The sequence below is a fragment of the Neolamprologus multifasciatus genome, chromosome 11, assembly GCF_963576455.1.
Source record: "Neolamprologus multifasciatus chromosome 11, fNeoMul1.2, whole genome shotgun sequence".
NCBI classification, from domain to species: Eukaryota; Metazoa; Chordata; class Actinopteri; order Cichliformes; family Cichlidae; genus Neolamprologus; species Neolamprologus multifasciatus.
Window position 1 is genome coordinate 20,215,522 of NC_140449.1, and position 27,636 is coordinate 20,243,157.

The 27,636-nt window shown below is 41.4% G+C and overlaps 1 protein-coding gene across 2 annotated transcripts in view; it reads right to left on the reverse strand.

The window, feature by feature from the left end:
* atp8b2 (ATPase phospholipid transporting 8B2) overlaps positions 1-26,095 on the reverse strand; it is a 28,978-nt gene extending 2,883 nt beyond the window's left edge. The window contains exons 1-29 of one of the 2 annotated variants that reach the window (XM_085177279.1): positions 25,686-26,095; positions 22,972-23,039; positions 19,702-22,144; positions 15,958-16,016; positions 15,746-15,859; positions 13,915-14,013; positions 13,776-13,837; positions 13,572-13,644; positions 13,136-13,206; positions 12,943-13,022; positions 12,365-12,523; positions 12,198-12,286; positions 11,807-12,003; positions 10,023-10,143; positions 9,849-9,936; positions 9,723-9,757; positions 9,475-9,634; positions 9,173-9,361; positions 8,077-8,192; positions 7,677-7,841; positions 7,162-7,273; positions 6,525-6,630; positions 5,440-5,704; positions 5,100-5,283; positions 2,632-2,855; positions 2,463-2,546; positions 1,782-2,027; positions 486-624; positions 21-151 (exon numbers count right to left, since the gene is read on the reverse strand). In XM_085177279.1, coding sequence (XP_085033405.1) covers positions 21-151; positions 486-624; positions 1,782-2,027; positions 2,463-2,546; positions 2,632-2,855; positions 5,100-5,283; positions 5,440-5,704; positions 6,525-6,630; positions 7,162-7,273; positions 7,677-7,841; positions 8,077-8,192; positions 9,173-9,361; positions 9,475-9,634; positions 9,723-9,757; positions 9,849-9,936; positions 10,023-10,143; positions 11,807-12,003; positions 12,198-12,286; positions 12,365-12,523; positions 12,943-13,022; positions 13,136-13,206; positions 13,572-13,644; positions 13,776-13,837; positions 13,915-14,013; positions 15,746-15,859; positions 15,958-16,016; positions 19,702-19,813 — 3,480 coding nt within the window. In that variant the 5' untranslated portion in view covers positions 19,814-22,144; positions 22,972-23,039; positions 25,686-26,095. The remainder of the gene's footprint in view (positions 1-20; positions 152-485; positions 625-1,781; positions 2,028-2,462; positions 2,547-2,631; positions 2,856-5,099; positions 5,284-5,439; positions 5,705-6,524; positions 6,631-7,161; positions 7,274-7,676; positions 7,842-8,076; positions 8,193-9,172; positions 9,362-9,474; positions 9,635-9,722; positions 9,758-9,848; positions 9,937-10,022; positions 10,144-11,806; positions 12,004-12,197; positions 12,287-12,364; positions 12,524-12,942; positions 13,023-13,135; positions 13,207-13,571; positions 13,645-13,775; positions 13,838-13,914; positions 14,014-15,745; positions 15,860-15,957; positions 16,017-19,701; positions 22,145-22,971; positions 23,040-25,685) is intronic. The other variant, XM_085177280.1, reaches the window with a different exon arrangement.
* Positions 26,096-27,636: the final 1,541 nt, after the last annotated feature.

Here is a 27,636-nt window from a genome sequence, read left to right on the forward strand (position 1 = left end):
GTTTTTGTGTGTTTTCTCACCGTGTCTGAGAGCTGAGGTTTGAGGTCCAGCTTGAGGAAGCGGAACGCCAAAACTGGAACTATGCATATTGCTGTTGCCAGTGCAATCGTTAACCACACGACTGGCTGCAATAATGTGCTCTGGGCACTACCTGCACTTGCAAACAGACAGAGAACAGACAAATGTGTTTTAGACACGTCTTGCTTTTCACTGCGTACACATGATTATTATTATTATCTCCAACAGTAATGCATGTGGTGCAATGAAGTGATATCAGATTATACAAAATCAATCTATTCTCAGTACTGAAACTTACTTGTGTTTAGTTTTTAGACTCACAAAATAGATTTTCATTACAAAAAACAGAAGTATGTAAATTATCGATGAAAAGAAATCGGTGTTGGCAGAATGATATCGGCTAAGAAGAATTACAGTATTTGATTTGCTGGTACACATGTGGCTGAGAAATGGGAGCAGGGACGAACCTACAAAGTGGAACTGATTAGGAAAGATCCTGAAGAGGGTCTGACTGTGCAGAGCAAACATGATGATGAAATAGGAGCCCAGAGAGCCCCACACAAACACATGGTTGAACACTGTCCAGAAGCCGGTATCGAGAACAATCTACAAACACAGACATGCAAACAAAACAAAACAAAAAGAATAAACCCCAGAAAACAGCAGATGCTCACAGTTAATATGCCACTCCTGAACAATTAATTGTTATACAACACTGAGCTTGCCACTTCCCTGCATTTCTTTATATTTTGCTAGTAAAATGGGAAACAGGTGCAGCGGTTTATTGAAATCTGTGCAAATATACATGGAAATACAGGATATAAGCATTAATACACAATTCTAATGAGTTTGAAAATTAATATTGTGTATGACCATCTTTAATCTTCATCTCAGCCTGAGCTCTCTTATACAAGCTTTCTTGTAATTTCTTTAAGTAGTCTTCAGGAATATTTCTCCAGGCTTCTTTAAGTAGAGCCTCAAAGCTCTACTTTGGATCTTGGCTTCCTTTTGTTCTGTTCTCTGTCGACATGATCCCACAATCCTTCAGTAATGTTGAGATCTGAGCTCTGGGGAGGCCAGTCCATGACTCATAGTGTTTTTTTAGGTGCACCTTTACTGCATTCCCAGTGTCTTTGGGATCACTGTCATGCTGAAAAATGAAGCTGTTGCCAATCAGATGCTTTCCCGATGGTACTGCATGGCGGGTCAAAATCTGATGGCACTTTTCTGTGTTTCATCAATTTTGACAAGTTCTCCAACACCACTGGTTGAAATGCTGCTATAAACCATGACGGAGTCTCCACCATGTTTTATAGATGACTCACTGTTCTCCGTACGTATTGATGATGATTTGAAACAAAAATTTCACATTTGGATTCATCCTTCCATAAAGCCTGATGCCACTGATTATTTAAGTTCAGTTCATGTGTAATTTGGCAGACTTCTTCTTAAGGAAGAGAGAGTTTCTCATCCACTGAGACCACTTTTGATGAACAGTAGATGGCTAAACTGCAGCGCTAGATGCATCTCTATTTCTTCACGATGTTATTTTCAATACAAATGAAAAAAAAAAAAAAGAACCTTCTCTAGACCAGATGAGAAGAAACTGGGAATGTAATTTAAAGAAAAACCTTGCAAGACCAGAAATGACAGAAAGTCTGGCTCCTTTGAAGTAAAATATAAAGAAATGAGGGGTGGCTCAACACTTTTGCACAGCACTCTGTGAGGCAGTCGCCTGCTTAAAGCACTCTACAGTTCCTCACCTGTACACTGACCACAATAACCAGGGCTGTCGCTGTGGTGACTGCAAAGGTCTGGTAGTCAGCGAGGGGTACTCCGTTGCTCTGAGTGGCACTGGACAGGACAGCATATGGAACAAAAAACAGCACCACTGATGTGTAGATGCCCTGGGCAATGCAGATGAAGAACTCTCTCTTGTTGAAGAGGAGGTTGAGCTGCCCGGGCTCATACAACTTTGGATATTCCAAACTTCTGTGATCAGGAACATCCTGCATTCATAGAGGAAGTGAGACGCTGCGTTTACTAAAATAACATTATATAGAAACTACAGCCAAAACTTGTGGCTTGGTGTTCTGAGCAAAATGCTAACATCAGCATGTGAAAACAGTTCCATATTTCATGCTAATCCTGAGTACTGTCACCTCAATTAAAAGGATGTGGTGTTGAACTTGATTGTCTGGGACCTTTTGTGTCTGTTCTGGTTTTCTCCCACAATGTGTGCAGTATTTTTAGCCATGGTCCAACGTGATAGACTCTGGCCAAAAACGTGTCTTATATACATTTTTTTTTAAAATTCATGAGGCAGATTTCAAATGCAAAAGAAAATTATTTTCTGATTCATGAAACTTCATGGAGTTTTATAAAAATGAAATGTAAAATAAAATCTTATGAGAGCTCAATACAAAGGAATAAATGTGAAAGACCTGGTCAAATATCCCCATGGCCAGCACAGGGAGGGAGGTGTAGACAATGTTGAAGAGTGTGATGAAGTACTGATCGTATACGGTCTACAAAAAAACACACACAGACAGGGTTATAATCATGACTGTAACTCTTTATAGTATGCTTTTATCATAACCTCTACTCTCTGACCTGGGCAGAAAAACCACAGAAGAAGCCAAACCAGAAGTGCACCATGGTGAAGGCAAAGTTCTTGTAGAAGAAGTAGCAAAGGAAACGGCACATACGCAGGTAGGACCAGCGGCCGTGGACCAGCAGGAGGCGCTGTAGAAAGCGGAACTGGGAAAAGGAGTAGTCACTGGCTAGCACAGCCTGGATGCCCTCCTGACCTGAGATACCAACTCCAATATGAGCACCTGGAAGCGTGCAGATGAAATGAAAAGACAAATTCAAGAGATTTTTCCCCCCCAGTTTTCTATACAGACAGTGCTGGGAAAAAGGATTTGACCCCTTCCTGATGTCTTAGTTTTTATACATATTTGTCACACTTACACGTTTCAGATGATCAAAGAAATTTTACTTTCACTAGACAACTCTAAATCTTTTATTTTGTGTGTTTTTTGAGCCACTCAGAGGTGGACTTGCTGTGTGTTAATTGTCCTGGTGCATAACCCAAGTGAGCCTGAGCTTCAGGGCACGAACTGATGGCTGGAGATTCTTCTTCATTAGAGAGCAGAATTTAAGCTTCCATGAATTATGGTAAGTTGTCCTGAAGCAGCAAATCAACCCCAGATCACAGTACAACCACCATGTATGATTATTGGTATGATGTCCTTTTTATGAAAAGCTGTGTTAGTTTTATGCCAAAGGTACTCAAACCTTTAAAAAAGTTCAACTTTTGTCTCATCAGTCCACAGAATATTTTCACAAAAGAGATCATCAAGATGTTTTTGATAATTGATGTTTGTGAAACAAGCCTTTGTGTTCTTTTTGGTCACTAGTGGTTTTTTAACTTTTGAATTCACCCATTGATGCCATTTTTGTTGAATCTCTTTCTTGTTGTTGACTCACAAACTCTGATCTTAACTAAAGCAAATGAGGCCTGCAGTCTCATATTGAAATTTCTTTGATCCTCTGAAACACGATGAGTGTGACAAATATGCAAAGAACTAAGAAACCAGAATGGGGCAAACACTTATTTGCCCCAGTGTAGACAATGGTAAAAGTTTCACACTGTCTTTTTCTCAGATGTGTATGATATCAATGAGAGGGGAAAACCAAAATGGTCATCCAAAGCACTCAGCTTTGACACCTCACACACCTACTGTTCAAACCTTCTGTTTATCAAGGGCAGACAGTCAGAAGAAAGACTGAAATAAAACAACTGTTGCATAAAGGACTAGAGCATAATAATAAATAAATAGGATTATTATAAACTGTGAATAATATAAAGCTACTTGCAGAGTCCAAGAGTAAAGAAATAGAGTACAGGGACATATGGACACAACAGGTTACCTTTAGGCCCTGCTGTCTGTATTTTACACAATCTAATAAGTGAAAACTGTGGCAAAAGCTAACTTTAGCTAATAAAACTTTATCATTTTCTAACGGAGAACCTTTCCTCTCGGTTATGAGCTATAGTTAATGCCATGTTGAATAACTTAGCAACGTTAGCATGCTCATTACCTTCCTGTCCAGTCCAGAAGACTAATGGCACACAACATTATGTGGAGGAAGAAAGCGGTAGCCAGAAAATGTTTTCACAACTTGGGAACCCAAGGTTCCCACAAACTTCCCACTAACTGCTGGTAACTGTTTGGGTAACCAGCATTACCATCAGAAAAACCATAATTCTCAGTTTAACTGGAGTATGTGTTCCATTTTCAATAGCTGGACAAAAAGAGCACAGAAGGGGCAAAAACGTTTGATTGTTTCGAGATTTTTAAATCAGAAATTACAGGAAGTGAACCAATCCTCCTCCATGCAATGCTGCACTGATTGCATTTCTGTTTTGCACTTGCATGCAGATATGTAGACATGATATACATCCACAGACAAACACACACAGGCTGATGCACTTACAACACACTGATTACAAGACATGCAGAGAAACAGAGCGCTGAGGTATTAATAGTTTTCTCTTTTAGTTTGCCTTTAAGCTTAGAAATAAATATTATGAAGCAATGATTGACAGTATAGTTCAGTCTTAGTACAATTATTTGTACAGTGAACAGTTCAAACACAAGCCTCCTTTCCATTAAACACAAATACGTTTTCTTCTAAACATCTTTTCAAAGCTTAACAGGACATATTTGGTGTTTTGGGATTTTAGGAGTGACACTAAAATTAAATGTGACTTCTGTCAATTTGTTTTGTTTGTCGGCGTCACATCCATCTATAAGCAGTGAACAAATAATTTTTAATAAGGCCTAAAAGAACACTGACAACCAAACCTTTACCTCAGGAGGAGTCCTGCAACACAGATTTCCACATGACCTACATCACTACTAGGAACAGCGTGCAGATAAACAACTTCTACAGCCGTACTTCTGCTTAGGATTTCCATTGCTTAAAAGTAGACAAGCCACCCAAATGGCTAAACCCAACTTCTCTCTTCTTTTCTGAAAACAATATTTCAGTTACACTTTTGCACAACTCACTTTTGATCATGCTGATGTCATTAGCACCGTCTCCTATAGCCAGCGTGACGGCCTTCTTGTGCTTTTTGATGAGCTCCACCACCTGAGCTTTTTGCAGTGGCGTGACTCTGCAGCAGATGACCGCTTTGCACGCGCACGCTGTCGACACAAACTCTGCCTCCATGTCTGCTTCGAGAGCGTGGGCCTACCACAAGACAACAGAGAGAGGTTTTAGACGTTCAGGCGGTAAAAGGAGTCCAAGTTGCTGCTTTGAAGAAAAGTACTTAATGAGAAAGAATTGTTTTTATGTAACTAAGCTTAAATTTCCATGACAGATATCATGCAGGAGTGTTATTCATACCAGACTGTGACCGTTGATTACGAGGGCAAACTCTCCTGAGATGTTGTCCATTAAGGTAGAGAGAGGCAGAGGAGGAGGAAGGGGAGAGCCATGCAGCTGCTTCCCCACTCCTCCTCCTCCTCCTCTTCCGCCTGCCGTATCACCTCCTTCTTGTCCTTCTTTGAATCCATTTCCATTGACACATGGCTCCCTCCATCCCTGCATTCCCTCCTCTTTAACTCCATCTCTGGTACGGGACAACTCAATCATCCTTTCCCTCGCTCTTCTAGAGAGGAAGACAAACAAAGCCCACATCAACAGTGTCTATCTGCATCACAGAGACATAATTACATGACAACATGATCATGCACAACGAAAAAAAAGAGATCTGAGTGTGGGATAAGGAATATAGACTCAAAAAAGCAAGTACATAGGGGATAGTTGGAAAAGTAACATGGATGTGAAGAAGATTAGTGATAATGGCAGGTTTTATCCTGAGCCTGATATTCCAATATAGGCTCTTTATAACTTGAATAATTGCACTTTCCAAGTGAATTTGAACATTGCACAAAGAACATCAAAATACCAATTTAGAGTTCTTCTGTCTTTGAAAGATAATTTTATTCTTTTGCACCATTACACTGGATTTGCTCACTTTCTAAAAAACCAAAAAAAAAAAACGACTGACTTCATAGTTAAGGGGTATGTTGCAATGCTGCTCATATTTAACCTTGTGAGTTCTCAGCCATAATCAGTGATGACTGGAACTCTAACCCTTTGCTATCAGTTCATGTCATGATGATCACTGAAGTCTGATAAAAAATCTCTTTCAATTATTCCTTTTTGCTTTTATCTAAAATGTCAGGGTCAGGGTCATGAATCAGTCCTCACAGGGTGAGCTGGATGATTTGACTAGAAATGAGTCAAGAAGCTCTGGTCACTGTCGAGTGATTCTCACAGAGTAGTTGGAACATTTTGCTACCACACCTACCGACTTCAATCATGCATACATTTCTTAGTTTCTGCCCGCCCGTCATCTGGAGTTTGGCATTTATCTAGATCCCACAGTGTACAGTCTAGTACAGTGTGCACATAACCAGACTGACCTGAGTTCTTGCCGTACACTCTGGACGGTGTGGCCACTGATGATGAAAACCTCGGTCATATCATCTGTCAGCATCTTGCAGGAGTAGCCTATGTTTACAGCCGTTTCTGTGTGAAGGAACGGGAGAGGATCTAACAAATACAAGTGCTGCTTCAGTTAAAAGCTATTTGCTAATGTACTGCTCGTCGTTTCGGCTACTTCTCCCTTTGCAGGCATGCCTCTGGCCTTAAACTATAATAGCTGCTGCAGGCATGTCAGTCAACATGTCCCTTTATTTTTCATTCACTGCACTCATTCCTACAGCCTACGGTCCTTTGGTGATGACAGAATACATAATAAACTTCCAGAAATAAATTTTTCCAGTGCTAGCCCAGTAATTAGGTTCAGACTACAAAATCAAGAGGGGTGTAGCAGTACTGTATGTTTACATGAATGACAATACACCCACAAAGTCAAGGTGCAAATAGATGCACTGATGCTTAAAGTTTTCAGTTTCAACAACCTCCTCATCACAAGGATGCTGCTCTATAATTACTTTAAATTTTGCAGATTCTTTTGCGTTTTAAACCCTTGTCTAAGTATGTTTTAAACATGCACACTAAGTTCTGAAAGCTGGTGCAAAACTGTGTGCATCTCACCCTGTTTATCTCCAGTAAGAACCCAGATTTTAATGTTAGCCAAAGAGAGGACAGCGATGGTCTCTGGAACGCCTTCCTGCAGCTTGTCCTCTATAGCAGTGGCACCCAGAAGCTAGAACCACAGGCCGAGAGAGAGAGAAACACAAACAAATAAATGTCATATTTAAGGAAATTTAGGACGGGCTTAAATGCAATTTTTGTGTTAACACTATGAGTAGAAAATCCAAACTCAAAAGCATATGTGTGCTCCAAATATAGAAAGTAAAAGAAAGGAATTTCCCTCAAACTGCTTAAGTTTCAGTGATCCCAACAAGTTCCCCTTGCTCATTGCAACATTTTTACTTTATTTGAACTTTTTACATTAAGGGCAAACGGGCCCACACACACACACACACACACACACACACACACACACACACACACACACACACACACACACACACACACACGCGCAATAAATAAGACACATTATCTTGTAACAGATTCATACATTATCTGAAAATAAACTCACTGACCATCATATTTTGTTCTATTTCCTCATAAGCTGCTGCCAGTCTATCCTCCCTGCAGTCTGCGGCCTTATCAGCGAAGCGGTGGCTCTCTGACCAGGCCTCCCATTCATCCTCTGACAGGTCCCTGTAGGCCAGAGCCAGGGTCCGCAACCCATCTGCTGCATATTCCTAGCACCAAAAATATACAGCAGGGACATTAAGAATCACATGACTAAGCATTAAGTAGTGTTGTTTGATGATTTTTAACTTGTACTTAATCTAAGAAATGTGTCCTGCCATTATGAGGTTGACTGTCTCATTAGGAGAAGGTAAATAAAAAGGAAATGCTGTTAAAAGTTGTTTTAAAGTGTGGAGACTCTAGATGGCAGTGCAGTTCAAGCCATCCGTCCAAGAGCTGACTTACATTGAGGTGGTCTGAAGTAATACTCATCACTTCCTGGTTACAAGGGTGGAGTCTTTCCAACAGAACAGTGTCAGCTCCTTTACAGTAGAGACGAATCCTGCCCTCTGGGTTACGTACTGAAAATAAAAAAGAGAGAAATGAAGAAAAAAACAATCTCAGCAATTCAGACAATTTTTCCATCACCTTTACAATAACGGAAGAACTCTTCAACAAAGGCCACCGGTAGTCTTTATAATTATGGGTGTATGTGTGTGTCCTCAGAGCCTGGCAGCAGAGGTAAAAGTAATTTATGACCAGAGGTCAAATTTACAGCATATTCATCCATCTATTCATCCAATTCAGGTTCACTTGTTTTGGGGTGGAGCATATTTCAGCTGTAATGGGTCTAGAGGTGAGATACACCCTACACAGGTCACCAGGTTATTGCAGGGCTGCCACAGAGAGACAGACAATCATACATGTTCACAGGCAGTCCAGAATCACCAGTTAACCTAACATGCACGTCTTTGGACTGTGGGAGGAAGCCAGAGTAACCCACTTCACACAGAAATACCAAAAAAAAAAAAGCCGAAAACAAAGGTTAAAACCCAGAACTTTTATGCAACAATGTGGCAACAAAGATAAAGATTGCACCACAATGCCATCCTGTACAACAGCACTGTACAGCCATACCAGTTTCTGCTATGGCAAGCTGTTAAGTGATTGTCTTGTGACATTGCACAGATACACGTGGCCCTGAAAGGTCAAATGCACTGCAACTTACGAAAACACAAATAGAAAAATGCTGCAAAAGCACACAATGCACAATGAAAGTTAAAAAAAAAAACCAAATCTCACAAAACAAGACAATAATGTGACGTAAGTGACAGAAACCAAAATATGTGGAGGATTGCACTGAGACACGCTTGAAAGAAGCCACTGATTTATAAGTGTTGTTTTTGCATAATTGTTTCCTTTTCCATTGTGTGCTTTTGTAGAATTTTTCTATTTACTGGTGTTTTCTTATGTTGCTGTGCATTTGACCTCTCGGGGCCACCATACACAGGTCATCCAGGAAAGTTAAAAACATGAAGAAAAAGCACGGATTGCTGCATACCTATAACAGACATTCGCTTGCGTATGTTGTTGAAGTCCAGTATGGCGAGCAGCGAGTAGGTGACGGTGCGTCCCATTTCTGTGGTGGTTATCGTCCCAGGTGTTCGGGAGCGAAACACAAAGCCAAAGTTTCGAGCCGCCGTCACTAAAGCGCCCTCGTCTGGAGACTGAGCCTTATAAACCAGCTCTCCTGTGCAGGCAGGTAAAACAGTCGTTAAATATTATATGATAACGAATGAGCAGATGTTGAGTTTTGATGTCATTATTTGCTGTTTTGCAGCTTCTCTCTTTTTTTAAGCTCACCCTCACTTTTCTCCTCACTCATAACGGTGTGACAGAGGGAGAGCAAGCGGAAAAACTCATGAGTGCACGAGTCTCCCACTTTCACTGATTCCAGCAGCTTGTCATCATAGAAGCAGAAGTCTGGGTCCGCCAGCGGGTTGAAGGGACTGAAGTCCAGCCTCTGAAGACAAATGAGTGATAAATAAAATCACAGGTGATAACAGACATGCATGTGATCTATGATTTATCAAAAAAATACTCATACGCACCTTTGGCTGAGTTTCCAGTGGGTCTGTTAGATCACCTGACAAACACATTGGCACCACATGTATGAGGTCTGATATACATGTACATACGGTCTCTGCTACATGCACATGTATTGTGTGTGTCCTTACCGTAACTCTGTCCATTGATGGAGCACTTATTGAACGTCATGATGTTCTGAGTGAGCGTTCCAGTCTTGTCACTGAAGATGTATTCAACCTAGGATCATTTTAGGAGTATATAACTACTCAAAGCAAAGCACGATGGATGGATTTGCAGAGTACAGAGTGAGTCTGGACACTTACTTGTCCCAGTTCCTCGTTCAGAGTGGTGGTCCTGGCCTCAGCTGCTGTGTTACATTGTGAGCAGAACATCTGTTGGTCCCAGTTAATGAAGTAGCTGTGACCGAGCCTGATCACCTCCACACTGAAGCAGGCGAGGAAGGGGAGAGATTACAAACTCCGAGCCGTTCACAGTTTAAAATAAATGTAACTAAGTAAGTAACAGAACAAGTAAGCACAGAACAATCCAAAGATTTTCTGGCCAAATACATTTGGCATGCAGTCAGTGCAGTTCACTGACTTACTGATTACCAAGGACCAGATCTCTTTGCATACACAGTAAGATTGTATGCATGTAAAGACAGAAAAGCATGTAGCAATTTTTTAAAATCACGTTTACACAGCTGTGTGCATGTTCCTCTTTTCTAAATCTCAGTCATTATAAAATTTACACATGTGCACAACTCTCATTTCCACTTCTCTGACTGGATATAGACACCAATACTTTCAATACTTGTACTCCTATTTGCACCTGAAGCTCTCTGGAAAACAAAAGTCTACAACTGGCTTGACCAGAGGAATGAAGAGAACAAGAAAAAAGAAATGTGGGTTTTGTTTGCCTCACTTCTGGAGACACAAACAGAAGAAAAACTCTCGTAAATGAAAAATAATTGGGGCCATTGTACCACTAGGCACCACCTTTTTGCAGCACTAATATTACCAATGAATGACTGTGATAAGAGGACTGATAAAACCAAGTACACGATAAATTTTCAATGATGTTTGCAAATGGCAAACACTATCTCCAACTGCTGCTTTATATTAATCGCTGTCTAATCTTTATCTCTACTTCCGAGTATTGTGGTTGACTTTCTATGTAAAGTTGGGAACATGCATGGTCACAAGTCCAGTATTATGCAAATTGTTGTGCAACCCATCATTTCTTGATATTTTGAAGTACAGCAATCTATTGACACACAGATTGCAAGATATAAGGAAGAAGTAAAGTTTATAAATGTTTATGTGTGTGTGTGTGTGTATGTGTGTGTGTGTGTGTTTAAATCCAGGTATGCTTTAACTGCTTTGGCAGTGTGTTTGGGATCACCGAAATGCTGAAACCAAGACAGAGCCTCGACTGTGTTTTACAGATGGCTGTAGACGCTGTTGTATCTCTCTCTTTACCTCCTGTGAACATCTTGATTTGAACGGTCACTGTGAAAATTTCATATGGATTCATCACTCCATCAGACTTGTTGCCACTTCTTAAAAATGGCTTCTTAACAGCTGCACTACTATTGAGGCCATTTCTGATGAAGCTTCAAGGAACAGCAGATGCATCTTTTAGGTCCTGCGTCAGGTCTTTGCTTTGTCTTTTCCAATTCCCTAAGGACTTTCAGATGCTATTTATCTGTTGTAGATTGTTCATTTTAGTTGTTGAGGTGTTAGGTTTTGAGTTAGTCGTCATTTTTATGTTTTAATGATTAACAAACACACAAAAACAAGCACTCCTATGAACATTGTCAGGTACACGGACTGGACTGAAAATGAGTGAAAAAGAAGCTAATGTCCAAAGAAACACTATAAATGATTTTCAGAAAGTCAGAAGCAAAAAAGTATGAAGTAAGCCTGAAGTAAGCAAAATATGAGGAAATAAGGGTTGGCTTAAGACTTTTGCACAGTATTCTATCCATGAGGTCCACACATTCTTTCTTTATAAATACCAGTTTATATGTGGGAAGGGCAAACACAGGGTTTTTGTCTGTAAGCATCATTTATATATTCTTATAGAACTATTGTTTTCCTCCTACCTGACATATAGAGAGATAGGCACAACGGTATTAAGAATGATGACGTAGGACCAAAAGGAGAGGAAGGCCGAGAACAGGAAGTTATTCACAGGAGTGTCCCAAGCCAGGTAGCTCTGGAACAAGGACCCCACCTCTTTCTCCCACCCTGCATTACCCACAGCCAGGATCATACCCATGCACACCAGGAAGCCAAATATCTGACAGAAAATGGACACAGACGAAAAAGTAGAGAGTAAATAAATGGATTTTACAGTAAGATCTGTAGTCATTTAAGCCTAAGTTAGAACAGAATACATTACTAGTGTAGATATATGAAACTAAATTCAAGCCAGTGAGATCATCTCCTGAAATAGTTATGAGCTATGAAAATGAGAAGTGTGGGATGTCCTACCCAGAGGACCAGTGTGTTCATCAATCGATCGATACTCGTACGCTTAAACTTGGTGCGACCGCTGTTCTGCATTAGCTTGGTGTCTGGGCCTGGCAAACAGAAACAGGGTAAGACTTGCAACATACAGCAAATGCATTATTTTTCTGTGCAAACATGCACACACCTACCTGCAAAGATGACCAGGCCATAGCAAGCCTCTGTGTTGCGGAGCACACATCCTCGGAGGAGCATGTTCTGATTGGTCAGGCTGTATTTCTTCTCTCTCCAGTACAGAGTCCCGGAAAAACGATCCAGCTTGTTGTTGGGAGGCTCACACACCACCTCGCCTTCACACAAAGAAGAGTGTGGACAAGCAAAAATACAAAAATGTAAATTAGATGCTCATTCATAGTCATCTGAATCCAGTCACTGCTATGTTTTCAGAATTGAATTAATCACCCGGATGACATCACGCTGTTGTCGTGCACCTGAACACGTGCACAGAGGGAGGATCACACACCTTTTGTAAGCTGATGTGAGGCAAAACGTGAGCAGATTTGCTGCAGTAATGCATTTTCCCGAGCAGGTGAGGAGTGTGTGGGTGTGATGTGCTGACACAGTGATGCGGTGGCTGTGTGATAGGCTGCCATTCACTGGTGGTGGAGCAGTACAGAAAGTGTGTGTCTCTGTTTGTGTGTATGTGTGAATTTTAGTGTGCATTTTGTTATCAGAAATGTGCATTAGCATGATTCTCCTCCTAACTCACCGTCAAATGAAGCCAAGTTGTTCGGGTCTCCAAGTTCAGATGTCACTGACACAGACTGACGCACCTTCATATTGGTCTCTCTGCAAGATAAAACCACACACAGCAGTTTAGATGTAGTGTTGCGTTCCTTCTGCAGATTTTAGGGTTTTTTTGGTCACGCGAACAGATGTTGAGGTGCAGTGTGTTTTCTGACCCGTCTAGCTCGGCTGTCTCGATGTAACAGAGACCATGAGGTTCAGTGCTAGACAACAGGAGCAGGTCAGCCTGAAAATGGATACAACAGCTGAGATTAGCATCAGCACGGTCAACATGGACTGAACTAGAAAAGCGCTGATGACAGAGCAACGACTGTTTGCATCTATTACAGCTACAAGAAAAGGCAGAATAATTGCAACTGAAAGCATGTTAGTGATTAAATGTAGCACTTCTAATGAGGCACATAATGCATTACAATCCATTTAGCATCAGAGCTTGTGGTCTACTGAAAGCTATTATGATCAAACAGAGGTCTAAAAACATGAGGAGATGCTGGTGCTCAACACTAAGCTGTTGTAATGGTAGATAAATGGGCCTTTTCGGACTACTGATCACTATGTTTTCTTTTGTTTCTGTGCTGGGTGCACACTTACTGCCACAAACTGGTTGTTTTCCAGTTTAATAATATCACCCACTCGAACATTCATCCACTTTTCATTTTGAAGCCTGGAAGAGCAAAACGAAGAGAAACAGTAAAAAAAAAAAGAAGTAACGGATGCTGCTCTATTTTAAGAAACCTCTTAAATAAAGAGATAGGTAAAATCTGAACAGGTAAGTTGTCAGATGTAATGACTCACGAGCCATGGATGAGGACCTGAGACTGACGATTGTTCACTTGGTTGTCACTCTTGTGACGAAACTGGAGATGACAAAAGGCAACGTGTAGTAGAAATACAGATTCGTATCTGTGCCTGTGGTGCATGAAAACATACTCACGTAGTCATCCGTGGCATCCTTTACTGCAGTGATGCTCAGCACCAGAGCTAAAGGCACGATGGTGGTGAACCAGGAGAGGGAGGAGATCTGAGGTATCAACTAAATTCAGGGAGACAAAGCTTATTATGCAAATTACTTTTAAAAAGGAACACAAAGGCAGTGGAAGATACAGAGATAGCTACGTCTAACCCCAGCCACATCAAAGACAGCTTGTTATGATGGTGAGTGTACCTGATGGTACAAATCGTGGTAAGACAGTACCAAGGAGGCAAAAAGGAGGCTACAGTACACTGGTTTGTTTGGGTAGTTTTAAAATAAGCTTTTGTTCAATAATAGACCCCCAACTTCACCAGAGTGTTAGGAACCAAACCTTGCTTTTAGTTTAACTATAAAATAATATAACATTTTGGGGCTTTGAAATGAGTTTAAAGGAGCTGAGGGGGTATGATTTCATTTTATCTAGCAAGGTTTGAGATTGCAACTAACTCAATATCTCTAGCCTAATGAACAGGAGAACTTACAGTGGCTTCTCAACAAATCAGCTCTGGATCACCTTCAGTTTGTACAGAATGCAGCGGCAAGACTTTTAACTGGTACAAACAAGAGGTCACACATTACTCCAGTATTGGCTTCTCTTCATTGGTTGCCTGTAAATTTTAGGGTTCATTTTAAAATTTTAGTTGTAACTTTTAGAGCTCTGCACGGTGAAGCTCCCCAGTATATCTCTGACCTGTTGAAACCTCATGCTTCATCCCGAGCACTTAGGTCTTCAGGTCAGAGGCTGCTGGTGGTCCCACGTACTAGGTTTAAAACACGTGGGGATTGAGCTTTTCAGGCACTGGCACCTAGGCTGTGAAACTCTCTGCCATTGTCTTTACGCTGTCTAGACTCTACTGACTCCTTTAAAAAGCAGCTGAAGACATTTTTATACAAACGGGCTTTTAATTAATTTTAACTTGTATGTCTGATCTTATTGTAAAGCACTTTGTGATTTTTATCTGTGAAATGTGCTATATAAATAAATTTTACTTACTTACTTACTTACTAAAAATGCAAAAACATAAAAGATTTAACAGCAGCTCTGTTAGCCTGGACTTAAAATCAGCATCCTCACTGCCCCACAGTCACGTGCTAATGATGTGCAGGTTTCCCTGCATATCATTTGATTACACACTCATTTACTGTTATTTAAAATATTGATAATTGATAACATGCCATCACTACAATCATACAGTAGAGTGCCAAAGTACTGCACGTAATGAAATTTTGCTGCTGGTGTGCAGAAAAAGTTCCAAGGATCAGCGGGGTTCAGCCTCTGGTGCGTGTGTTTTTCTGGCTTTATTATGACAGGAAAGCTAGAGGAGAGAACAGGGGGAAAAGGCGCAGCAAGTGGCCTTGGGCCTCTGGTCTGGCCTTACAGCATATAGTTTGCCTCATTCACACAATGAGCTAACTGTGTATATGAATTTTCATGTTACTCCATCCACCAGACATTATGACATAATCAAGAGGCATTTGTTGCCAGTGAAATGTGTTTGAAATGATTTGTTATGAAATAACTGATCTCATATTCCGCATTGATGTTTTTTTCATCATATTCTCAAGTGCAGGAAACTGTGCGGCTCACTACTTCCCTGAAAGTCTTTTATTAATAGCTTATTTTCAATTTCTACAACAGATTAGATCAGCCATTTGGAATTTGAATGTACCAATATTCATCTAATTTTGTACCACCAAACTTTAACTAACAGTTACTGATCACGGTCCTTTAAGGGCGTTAACTAGAAAATCATGTACCCCTTATGCCGCCTGTCTGTCTTTGATTTCTCACCTGTAGTATGAGCAGGAAAAGAAAGTAGGTGTTGGCTACTTCCTGGAACTGCTCAAACAGATTGACGGGCAGAAACGTGATGATGTTGTACTTGGATGTCATGATGCAGTTACTCTGGAGGATTAGGAGGGAAGAAAATACCTCTCCATTAAATTGCTTTACGAGTATAAATATTTTGAATATGTAAAATAGAAAACAGCAAACTCTCTTACGGCATACTGAAACTTTTCGTTGTACTCTCTGTCATTGGCTCTGACCCTTCTCTCCTCCTCTGTGGAAACACAGCACACAAGATGAGTCATTAAGTCATCAAAACAAACACATGCAGTAAGTCTGCATAAGAACAAATTTTTAGCATGTCTGGCAAACTGCAGAGTTTAAAAATGTCGGCACTATTCACAGCTTCCTAAAACCTGGAAACAAAAGAGAGGGAATCAAGCAGTGCAATCAAGACGTTCATTGTCATATACACCCCAAAACACAGTGGTTACACTGAGCAATGATTGTTTTACTTTGTGAGTTGCCCTCACAGTAAAATAAATAACTACACTAAAAGAAAAGAAAAGAGTAATAAGCATAGAAAAACAAATAAGATAAATGAAGTAGTATGTACAGAAGGCTCGATTGTGGTTAGAATATAAAGTACAAGATACTTATGGATGCTATCTTACTTACTAATGGTAATGGACATTCAGAATGTATGAGTGTTATTATATAAAACTGTATTATATTGTGTGCAATTGCAGTTGTACAGGTCAGTATGGAAGAAAACAGCCGGCAGTGTTGAAGCATGTATTCATACTTTTGTGCACCCCTCCTCCTGACCTTGCACTTTATCCTATTGCTGTTTTAAGCTTTCTGTTATGCTGATGCAAAGTAGGTTGGGAGTTCCCCTCCTCATCTTCCTCCAACACCAGTCAGTTCTCTTCTAATATTAATGAAATGGCTTTTAAAATGAAATGACTGGTCATTTTGAACAGGGCTGCACACACACACATGCACACCAAAGTAATAATATCCAAGACCAAGCGCATGTTTTGTGCACAAAAGCACAGTCCTTAGCATACTTTTGACAGATTTGTGAAAGGCAGTGAGGTGCCACAGGAAGGGACATCACACAACAGAAACCGATAGGCTAGAATCAAATGCCGGCACATAAACAAAGACACTGTGGTTTCCTGTGTTTCTGCAGCACGGTGAAGCTTTCGCACTGCTCATAACCTACATCTTTGTCCCTGCTGCATTCAGCTTCACCAAAAGAGACAGAGGCCACTTAAAGTGATCCCATTAGAGCTGCACTTTACCGTCAGGTTATAAGACAGATCTGATGTGACAGATTAGCTCTGGTCGGCTTTAGACCAGCTGCGCCTTTGTCAGGGTGGTTTTAGTCAATTTAGAAAAACACGTTACGTCCACTTATTGCTGATGGTGTTGAGTGAGACTGACAATGAGTGGGACAATAGCAGAAATGATTACATCATTGTTTGTTATGTTGATAAAATATTGGCATATTTAAATGTATTTTGCTCCGGTTTATTAAAGAGGTCAGTTCACAACTACGGTCACCTCATGGTGCTTTACACTGTAAAGCAAAGACCATACAACATTATAGAAATAACCCCAACAATGCATTAATTTCCGGTAAAGTGCTTGTTAGGCTGGCAACTCCCTGTTACCACATAGAGACCTCAAGCAGAACCACGCTCAGTGAAGAGTAACTATCTGTCAGGACCGGAAAAAGAAGGCCGAGAAAACAAAAGCATGGTCAAAATTTGTTGCACAGTGCCCTGAAAAAGTATTTGCCCCTTCCCGATTTCTTTTTAAATATATTTGTCAATCTAACATTCAACAATTTGGGCGTTCAGTATCTCACCCAAGGACACTCTGGCATGCAGACAGAAAAAGTGCAGGATTGAACCACTGCCCTTCTGATTAATAGATAACCTGCACTACCTCCTGAGCCAAAGCCACAAAACCAGATTGAGATATTTTTGCGTGACTTGTAAAAGATTGCCCATGCTGGAAAACCATCCAGTGCGACTAAATTAAAACAATTCTACGAAGAAGAGTGGACCAAAATTTCTCCACAGTGATGTTAACGCAAGTAAATACAAAACTGTAGTCTTTAACTTTGTTCATTATTAAAATTTGTTTGTATGATCCAAAGCATGTAAGTGTGACAAAGCCCCCAGGAAGAGGCAAATTGTTTTTCATTGTTTCCAAAAGCAAGTGAGTTACTTTTGTTTTTAATATTCCTATCTGTCACTGCGGCTGTTGTTGAGTAGCACGATTTATTAGAAAAAATTCTAAATAGTTACATATGAAAAAATGTTTTAGGCATCAACTTCCCTTTCTTGGAGTTTCTATCTGAGAGATGTGAGATTTCTGGGTGCATGCAAAAAAGCTGCGAATGTGATTGTGCACAATCCACAAACTTTTCCAATCCCTCTGGCATTTCTCCTCCTAAGATGAAGGTCATCGTGCTGTTTTCTGAGACAAATGTCCACCAGAGAGATCTGTCTGACGTGCAGTGCCAAGCCTGCTGGGAAAAGCCAAGATCCTTGTGCCAGCTAAGCACCAATGTGAAGTCAGGACCAGCCTGTGTCTGTCCCAGCCACTGCTGTGCAAGCTGAACACCTCAGCCTAAATGCATGAGCATCTTTAACAAACTGCTCAGTAAGTGTTTAATGTCACTGACAACTTCAAGGGCATTAGAAGCCCTGACGCAAGCTGCACACCATACAGTAAACCAGCGTGAATCTATAAAGCTCCATTACGGAGAAACTTTCAGTGGCAGCCTTACTCCCAGCATAAGGTTTCCATAAAGGGCTGAGACACAAACGAGTTAATATATATTGATTTAAACTAAAATAACTAATGTCATATAGAAAGAGTAACTGTAACCTAATACAAAAGCACTAATTTTGTTTCATCTACCTTCCTGTAGATGAAACAAAATTAACACTTTAACACTGTCTCTGCTCATGTATGGACATGTGAGGACACAATCTCCTTACGTCTCCACAAGCAACACACTCGCACAACAGAGTTAGTGCAGATTGAATTCAGAACAATAACGACTACAGTCATTCAATGTGAATTGCAGTACGGGAAGCGCTAATGTCCCTGCCACGACTAAAACTAAGTCAGGGTCAGATCAGACTGCGGAGAAGTGAGCATCACTCACAGTGGCTGATCTAATTAGGTGAAAAGGGGATAGCGGAGTCGTGTGCAGCCCAGCACGCGCATACGGTGATCTAATTTGCTGGAAAACAATGCTAGTGACACAGTGAGAGAATGATGGAGTGGAGGTCAAATGAAGGTGCACATCCAGGGTGATTTGAGATAGTTAACCTAAGGAATAAGAATACAGATGGAGCAGTGCAGAGGAGGGCTGGCGCCTGAAAGATTGATCAGGGACTCACGCAGCAGAGACATGAACATCAGCCACATATTTAGACCGGATCCAAGCAAAACTCTGGTGTTTGGCATAATTCACTGACTAACAGAGATTCACTGTCAGCACGAAACACCGGAAAACAGCTGAGATTATGCAACTAGTTTAAGGCTGTTGGGGTCAACTCCAAAAGATACAGACTGAAGTGTGAAATCAGAAGAACAACAGATATCTCTCTGTTATCAAATCTTAGGAGAATGCTGATGTGTAAAAACGTGAACAGTCACTGATGACACAAAGTGCTACAGTGCAAAAAGCCCCAAACAAACCAACTAGGTCTGTGATACAGAGATGTAATATGACACATATGCAAAAGAGAGTGAGACAGAGATGAAGCAGCAGGAATGAGACTTGGACTCAGATGGGATGAAGATGAGAGATGATATTTATTAGGAAACAAATAAATAAATAGTTTGCACGATGAACAGGCTCCTGGCGGTGAAGACAGTAAAAACTTCTTCCCAACTTCAGCCTTAATTTTCCCCGCACAGACTCGTACCTGTCCGCCTCTTTTTCGATTTTCTTCCATCCAGTCCTCTCTTTTTCTTTCCTTGCAGGGGGAAAAAAACGACTGGAAACCATTTCTCCGGGATGTCTTTGAGCACTGTCATCTTAAATTTCTTTAAGTCACAGTGTGATTTTTTTTCCTTTTTAAGTCGCTGGATATGCGCTGTTTCAGTAACAAGTCACAGCCACATCTGACCGTCACGTCTCCGCAAGGACGCGCGCACGAAGCTCCGGCCCCAGCTCAGTCAAGTTAGATTAGAGACTCAGTCCCAGTTCCAGCCTCTGTTGCTTATTGCTCCATCCCCTCCCCCAAAATATACACACGTGCACGCGATGTCCACCCCTTGCTGATTTGTTTTCCTCCTTCCGCGGGATCAGTGATGTCATCTTTTTTTTCTAATTAGGAAAATAAAGCGCAGGGCTCGGACCTGTATTTTCTGTGAACATCGTGCTTTATGTGAAGTTTGCAGGAACGATGTCAAACAGTGCAGCGTCATCAAACCAAGTATCCTCACTGCATCCTCACTGTCAGCCTCATCCGAAACATAAACACTGATGCTCATGTAGGCATTACGCAATCTCAAAGGCGAGAGGCGTTACCATGGAAGCCGCATTACCACGGGTCCTACAGCCGAAACTGGTCGCCATTTTGGATCCAAAGTCGTTTTTTCGTGTGTGGAGTCCAATTGTCGTTTGGCGCCAAAATGTCCGGTGCAGGAGTTCAGTGTCCTGCGTGATCCTAACGTTAGGTGTGCCGCAGTGGGAAGGGCCAGACAGGTGCCCGGGCACGTGCTGAGCGGCGATCCTCGTGTTGAGGCTCAGGCTCTCCCTGATCTATATGTGAAGCATGCGCCTAAGAAACCAAAACAAAGCACCGCGGGGGGCGAACAGGCAACTTCCTCTACAAACAGCAGGTTGTTTTGGCACATGAAGAGTTAGTTTACACCTATCAGAACTGATTTGACGGGGCAGGAATTATGGATGGGGACTGATGACGGCAAGGTACAACAATTACATAATGGCAGTCTCTTTAATGACCTGCAATGCATCACTGATGAAACCACTTCACTTTGATCAGCATCTGCAGGCGTCTTGTATTCAGAGATCATGAGCTCTGATTTGACTTTTTCTTTTCAGAGATGAGCGCACACAGATCGTGTGAAGGCTTAGGGATAGATAGATAAAAGCACGGCTGATACTTCTGTATGACTCTGAGTGTGATTGGGTGAATGAGACTGCAGTAGAAAGTGATTTGAGAGCTCAAAGGCAGTATATAAATACCATAGGCCACTTACCACCTAATCAATGATGGCAATTCATTCATTCATTCATTCAACATTAGTCAGGTTTTTACCGTGCATAAACCTCGTGTTTCACCTGTACCTAATCTCTATTCTTTTCTTGTATTCTAATAATTAGCATTTTCTGCTTACACCAGTGCCTCTTCTCCAAACGAGCATCAACTGCAGTCAAAACACCCGCTTTACGAAACCGTCAGACTGTGAGAACAGAGAACTTTTCTCATTTCTCACTTTCTATAATCTGTGCCTCCTAGTCTCCCCTTTCCTCTGTTGTCTTGCTTCTGGCCCTGAAATCCATGTCAGTGCGCTTCACTGAAGGACGTCTCAGCTCCTAAAAAGCATCTGGAGGACTGAGGAGAGAGGAGGCTTGCCAGAAAAGATGTATCCTTTGCAGGAGCGTGTTTAATTTAACACAAAGCAGTGTCACACAGCTGGAATATATGCAACAAACTCTACAGTCCTTTCAGTCCATACGCTGTTCAGTTATTTAACTGTGTGATCAAACTTTCAGCTCTTCACAGTTTGTGTGGGTTTGATTAAAAATCTTTTCACATTGGGTTACGGCTCGAGGATGTCTCATTTTGTTAGAGTGCTCTCTCTCCCTCGCCTCCTCTGTTCATCTTTCTGATGGGAAGGACCAAGATGAGAGGAATTGAGAATGCAGGAAATGAGAAATGAGAAAGGGGACAGTATGACTTGTTTGGAGATCCTTTGTTAGTGTTCACTAGCTTGAACTAGTACTCTGGTTCTGTGCGGACTTAGCACACACCTGAGACACTTGGCCTTTTCCCAATTATTTTTGGGACTGAAAAGGGACTTCTCATGGCTAAAATGCCTCTCGGTGCTTGGAGCCTGAGTCAGGCATTACCATACATCTACATCAATGCCACATCTATCCAGTTCAGGGTCGCAGAGAGGCTGGGAGCCTATCCCAGCTGATGCAGGGCAAGGTATACCCTGGACAGGTTGCTAGTCTATTGCAGGGCTAACAACCATTCACACCTACAGCCATATTTATAATCCCAGAGTAACCAAACAAGAACATTACTAGTATATAGATTCTTTATTGTCATTGTGCAGCTTGTACAATGAAAGTCTTTTCGATGGCAGTCTTTCTCACAGCAGCGTATAGAACTAATAAAATAAAAAGAATAAAAAGGAAAATTACTAGACAACAAGACAATAAATACCAGGAGAGAGTCCGCACTGGTACAGCGATAACATGCAAAGTCCACACACAAAGCAACCAATGTGCTGCCCCATTGGGTTTAAGAGCAAGCAGTGAGCTATAAATAACTTATATAGTTAATTTAATAATAATTCGGGAACTTCCTTTGTTTTATTAACCACAGAAGCATTTAATGATACTGTCAAACTATGTAAAATAAGTTGTGGCAGATGGATCCCCCAATCTGAGCCTGGTTCTGCTGCAGGTTTCTTCCTGTTTAAAGGGAGTTTTTCCTTCCCACTGTCTCCAAGTACTTGCTCAGAAGGGGTTGTCTGGCTGTTGGGATTTCTCTCTATTATTTTAGGGTCCTTATCTTACAATATAAAGTCATTTGAGTCAAATGTTATTGTGATTTGGTGAAATATAAATAAAATTGAATTGAACTGAAGGCTAAAGGTGTGTTCGGCCAGGGTTTGTGAAAACTTCTTCTATCTTTCAGTCATTTCCGTTTGGTTGTTTTAGAGCCCCCCCACCCTCCCCTCCAGAGAACTGGTGTCATAATACATTGTCTGTCTGGGAATCTGCAGATGAGCTTCAATAATAAGTGCTGTTGAATGTTTGTTTTCCAGCATATTGTTTCTGCCTGTAGATAAATATGTGAATGCATTCTTGCTATTGTGCAGCATGCATCACACCTTCCATGTCTACGTTGTCATTTGGTTAACTGCATTTCTCATTGTCAAGCCACACTGGATGAAACTAGTTTAACTGCAGATGTGATTAATGTACTGACCTGGGGGAGGCCTCTTTCTGAACATCTCCACTCTGCTGGTGTCCTTCTGCTCTGGCCCATGGGACTGTCTGCCAAGGGAAAGAAGGGAGGTGGGTGAGACTGAGGAGGATACAGGGGAGACTACGGAGCTGACTGTCTACAGAGCACGAGCAGGAAAAAAAGTGAAATGAGAGCCATAAAAATGTGATTGTGCATGGAAGGTAAATAGCTTTTTCAGTTTCAAGCCAAACCACGGCCAGGTGATGCAACCTACTTACTGTAATGTTTATTTTTTTCTTTTCACAGCTTTGCCCTCCTAGTTAGACAGTGAAAATCTGTCAAGCATTAAAACCACTGCACAACACGACACATGCGCGCGCGCGCGCACACACACACACACACACACACACACACACACACACACACACACACACACACACACACACACCAGGCTCTCTCTGGTCTCTTTTGAGCCATAACGAGGATATGACATTCAACAGAGAGCAGCATCTGTCTCTGTAGCACACTGTCTCTGGTGGCTGGGGCCAGATCCACTGTCAGCCTCTCCCTATAGTGGATCAAAGTAATGGAGCAGCATTTTTTGCATGCATAGCACAGTTAAGCATCTTCTCTTCTCTCCTGTCATCATTTATGCTGACCTATTAATATCACACACCTCACTGCTTTTATTCACTCTTTTACCACAGCTAAGTACATGGGCTAAAAGGCATGACAGGTGAGGCATTATAATCTTTGCCTTGCCTTTGTTGTGGATACTACAAGATACACACAATATGACAGTCAGGGGTAGCTGACTGGGAGCCAGCATCCAATCAATACTCCTGAGAAAGAGCTGCTTTGTTTTTCTCCATGTGAGCTGAGCTGATCAGTTTTCAGCTAGAGTTCCCAACATTATCTCTCAGTCTGACGTACAGTCCCCTTTTTCCATGTCCTCTGCTCACTTTCCACCCTATATATACCACCCATTTATAATTCTAACAGGTACTAATGAGTGAGAGTGTTTGCCATGTGCTTGCACATCTCTCCACACACACGCACACACACACACTCTCCATCTGTGAGTGGCATCTTCTATAACCCACAGGACCCAAGAAATGCCATTATGAAATAACGCTGGCAGCCAGGGGAGTGAGGGCACAGTAAATATCCAAACACCTTTCTTGGCCTCTGAGCAGGATTCCTTTCTTTTCTCCTGCTGGATTTAGGCTGATGTATTAGAGGATTTGAAGCTCGAAAATTCATTATTACGCTATTTTACAGTGTTGTTAATCACCTAAAAAGCTAAAACTTGAGATACAGCAGGATAATAACTCAGCCTGCTGGGATGTAATTAGGGAAATGGTCAGAAGGGACCTGCTAGGTTCAATTTGATCCATGCTATAGAACAGATTTTACAGTTCTTTTCAATAATGTATTGCAATCACTTATTTTTCTATAGCTGCATGCAAGCCTGCTGAAATAAATCTCAAGATCACCACTTTCATGTCAAAACTTTCGTAAGGAAGCACAGAACATGAAACCGAAACAACAAAAGATTAAAAGATAACTAACAAAGTTAGGTTATTATGCAATGAGCCTGCTAACAGACCAGGCTATGTATTTCCTGAGGCAAAATTAAATGACTTGGTTTTTCCTCGTGTCTTGTAGGCGGTGCATCGCTTTGAAATGATCTGCTCCCAGTATGTGCTATAGTCCCCGTGCTTCCTCTACACATGGTCACATCAAAGCATTCTGCAGGCAGAGCACTGGCACCTATAGCACACCTTACGTACATGAAATCTGCATTATGTTCTATCACAGTAATGTTACAAACGCCACAAAACTGCCTTTTATTAACAATGTCATCAGGAAGCCAACAAAGTGGAACACTTTCAGAGTTAAACCAGCATACACTTGATGTTCTGCTAACAGGCTGTGCAGGCTGTAACCTTCTTTTACACAATGCCTGTCTGATTCAACACCTTTCAAACCATGCACTCCATTACAAGACTAATCTGTTTGATACCATAATAAATACTAACTTGCTAACAACATGTTGCGCTGTCTGCTGACAATGCAACCCATTCAAAGAAAAAGCAACAACACTGCTGTATGCCACTGAGGCAACTTCCAGAAGGAATAAAAAGCACAGCATTGGTTTAATGTTCTCCACTGTATGCTTACGCACTCAGGACATTATCTGTGTGCTTTAGGATATTTGCTCCTCTCCACAAGTATGTAAATAAACACTGATGTAGCTTTAAGTATAGCTGCACAGCATCCCATTAAAAATAATGCTATCATAGGTAAAAGCCATCAGGCTCTGCCTTGGATGTAGTCATTTATTAAGTAAGCTTACTGTACCACAAAGCTCACGGCCCTGGTTTAAGTAACCTTAAGAGCGAATGCTTTCAGTCTAGTGATGCTCGCCACAGTGGCGGGACTGAGTTTCAGTTTGAGTTTGGAAATGTTATTATGACTAATACCGACATACAGGAACTCTGTGCCTACTGCAGAGGTGTGAGGGTGAAACTAGCCGTACCTACTGTACAGGATGAGCCTGGTCACACTGGAGCAGCAATAAGAGCTGAACGCTTCACAAGCAAAGCGAGACTCGCGTCAATATTTGCAGAGGATAGAGAGACTGCATAGCAAATCCTCATGACCATGTTAGAAGAAGAAGATGATAGGGAGCAGCTACCCAAAGCTATGAGAGAACAGCATAGGGATCTTACCTTGGCAACTTTGCGTTATAAACAGGGTTTTGGAGACGTCCTCGCTGCTCCTGTCGCTGAGGTCATGATGAGGTCTAGGGGATGAAAAGGCGACGCTATGTGATATATGATAAAGGACAGTGAGGTGGGAGGGGGGAGACAGGCACCGTGCAGAGGTAAGGGAGGGTTTGGCTTCAGCTGCCGGAGAGGAGAAGAAGGAGCAGGAGGAGGGGTTGCACCTCCTTCACTTTCTCCTCTCTCTGAACTTCCTGCAATCAGGAAGCCAACATCACACCGGACAACCCATAGGTGTTTTACTTCTGTATTTAATGTGGCAGCACAGTCTTGCGACATTTCACCCATGCTGTTTGCACGTGCTGACGGCACGCTACCCGTTTTTAACACTTTAAACTTGATAAACAGTCGCTCCTTCCCTCAGCAGCCTGAACACACCTCATCGCCTTTCAAGCGTTTTATTTGGTCTCTGTGTTATATCGCCCTCTACAGGTCTGTCAGCGCCATCTCCTCCAACATCTTTGTAAGCCTCCATTCATTTCATACAACCAGGTGTGGGAAGTCTGATTTTCTGATTAATTATTTATAGTGAACTTAACTGATGAAGATTTGTGGCTGCTTTGCTACAAGTTGCTCCAACTTATTTTGGAAAACTCTGGTCAACATTACTGAGACTTTGCCTCGGGTTTAATAATTTAAGGGTTCAGCCTAAAAGTGGTGCATTACATTGAAACTTATAACTATTCATTCTGAATTATTCTTGGACACTTTTGAAGGTAACATTGTAATGTGTGCCCAACTCAGTTGAGTTTCACAAAGGCGAAAAGAACAGCATATTCCATTAATATCATTGCGAGGCGTGAAATAATACAGAACAAAGTCTGCAGAGGTGTGAGGCTGTTTGATCCCAGAATCCCTCTCTGCTGATCACAAAACAGCGTTACCCTTTGCCCAGTGAGCTTTGGCCCAAAGAACATGCTGGATCATGTTCAGACAGCTTCTTTGCAGTTATTGAGCTGTAACCTGCACTTGTGGACAGGAGGGTGAACTGCGTTCACAGACAGCGATTTTTGGAAGTGTACCTGAGGCCCTGCAGGGATTCTCATGACAAAAAAAAAAAAAAAAGAATCACAGCCAAAAGGGCCTGAAGATTACAGTCATCTAGTACTGAGCTTCACACTGTCACAATCCTGCGTCTCTGACCCAGCATGTTCAGTTTGAGTTCTTAAGTTATCCCTTTATATGTTGAGTAAATTTGATTATTTTTTGGTTGCCTTTAGTCTATGTTTCACTTAGGTCTTCTGTGTTAGTCTGTCATGTTTCTTGTCTATGTTGTGAAATTGTATTGTCATGTCTGCTTTACCATCTTGTTTCTTGCTTTATTTTGAAGGTCTGCATCCTATGTCAGTGTAGCTAGCTTTGCTTCCTTTGTGTTATGTCAGATTAGTGTCAGCTGTTTCCCCATGTGTTTCCACTTCCCCTAATCACCCTTGTGTGTATTTAGTCTTTCTCTTCATTCTTTGTCAGGTTGTTTGTTGTCCTTTGTGCCACATTTCTGTGTTTCATGCTCCAGATTCCACGTTTGGTTTTTTAATGTTTATCTTTAGTTTCCCTAGTTTATTTTTTAGCTTCATCTCCACCTTTTGTTTTGTGTAGTTTTTACCAGCCTTAAATGGCTCACTTTCTGTTAACATTCAAGTTTTGTCCACGTTCCTTGATGTCTGCATTTTGGGTCCTCTTCGCAAATTCATACAGTGTGCTGCCGCATACTGTGACTGGGCAGAGGTTTCTCTGGATTTTTTGATATTACAAATAAAAACCTAAAGTGGAGCATTGTTCTTCCACAAATTAATTGTTTTGCAGGTTGGTAAATCTCTGCCCAACTTTGCTCCTAAGAAATTCTCCAAGATGCTCTTTTTTATATATCACTCAAGTTACTGACCTCTTTCCATTTAAA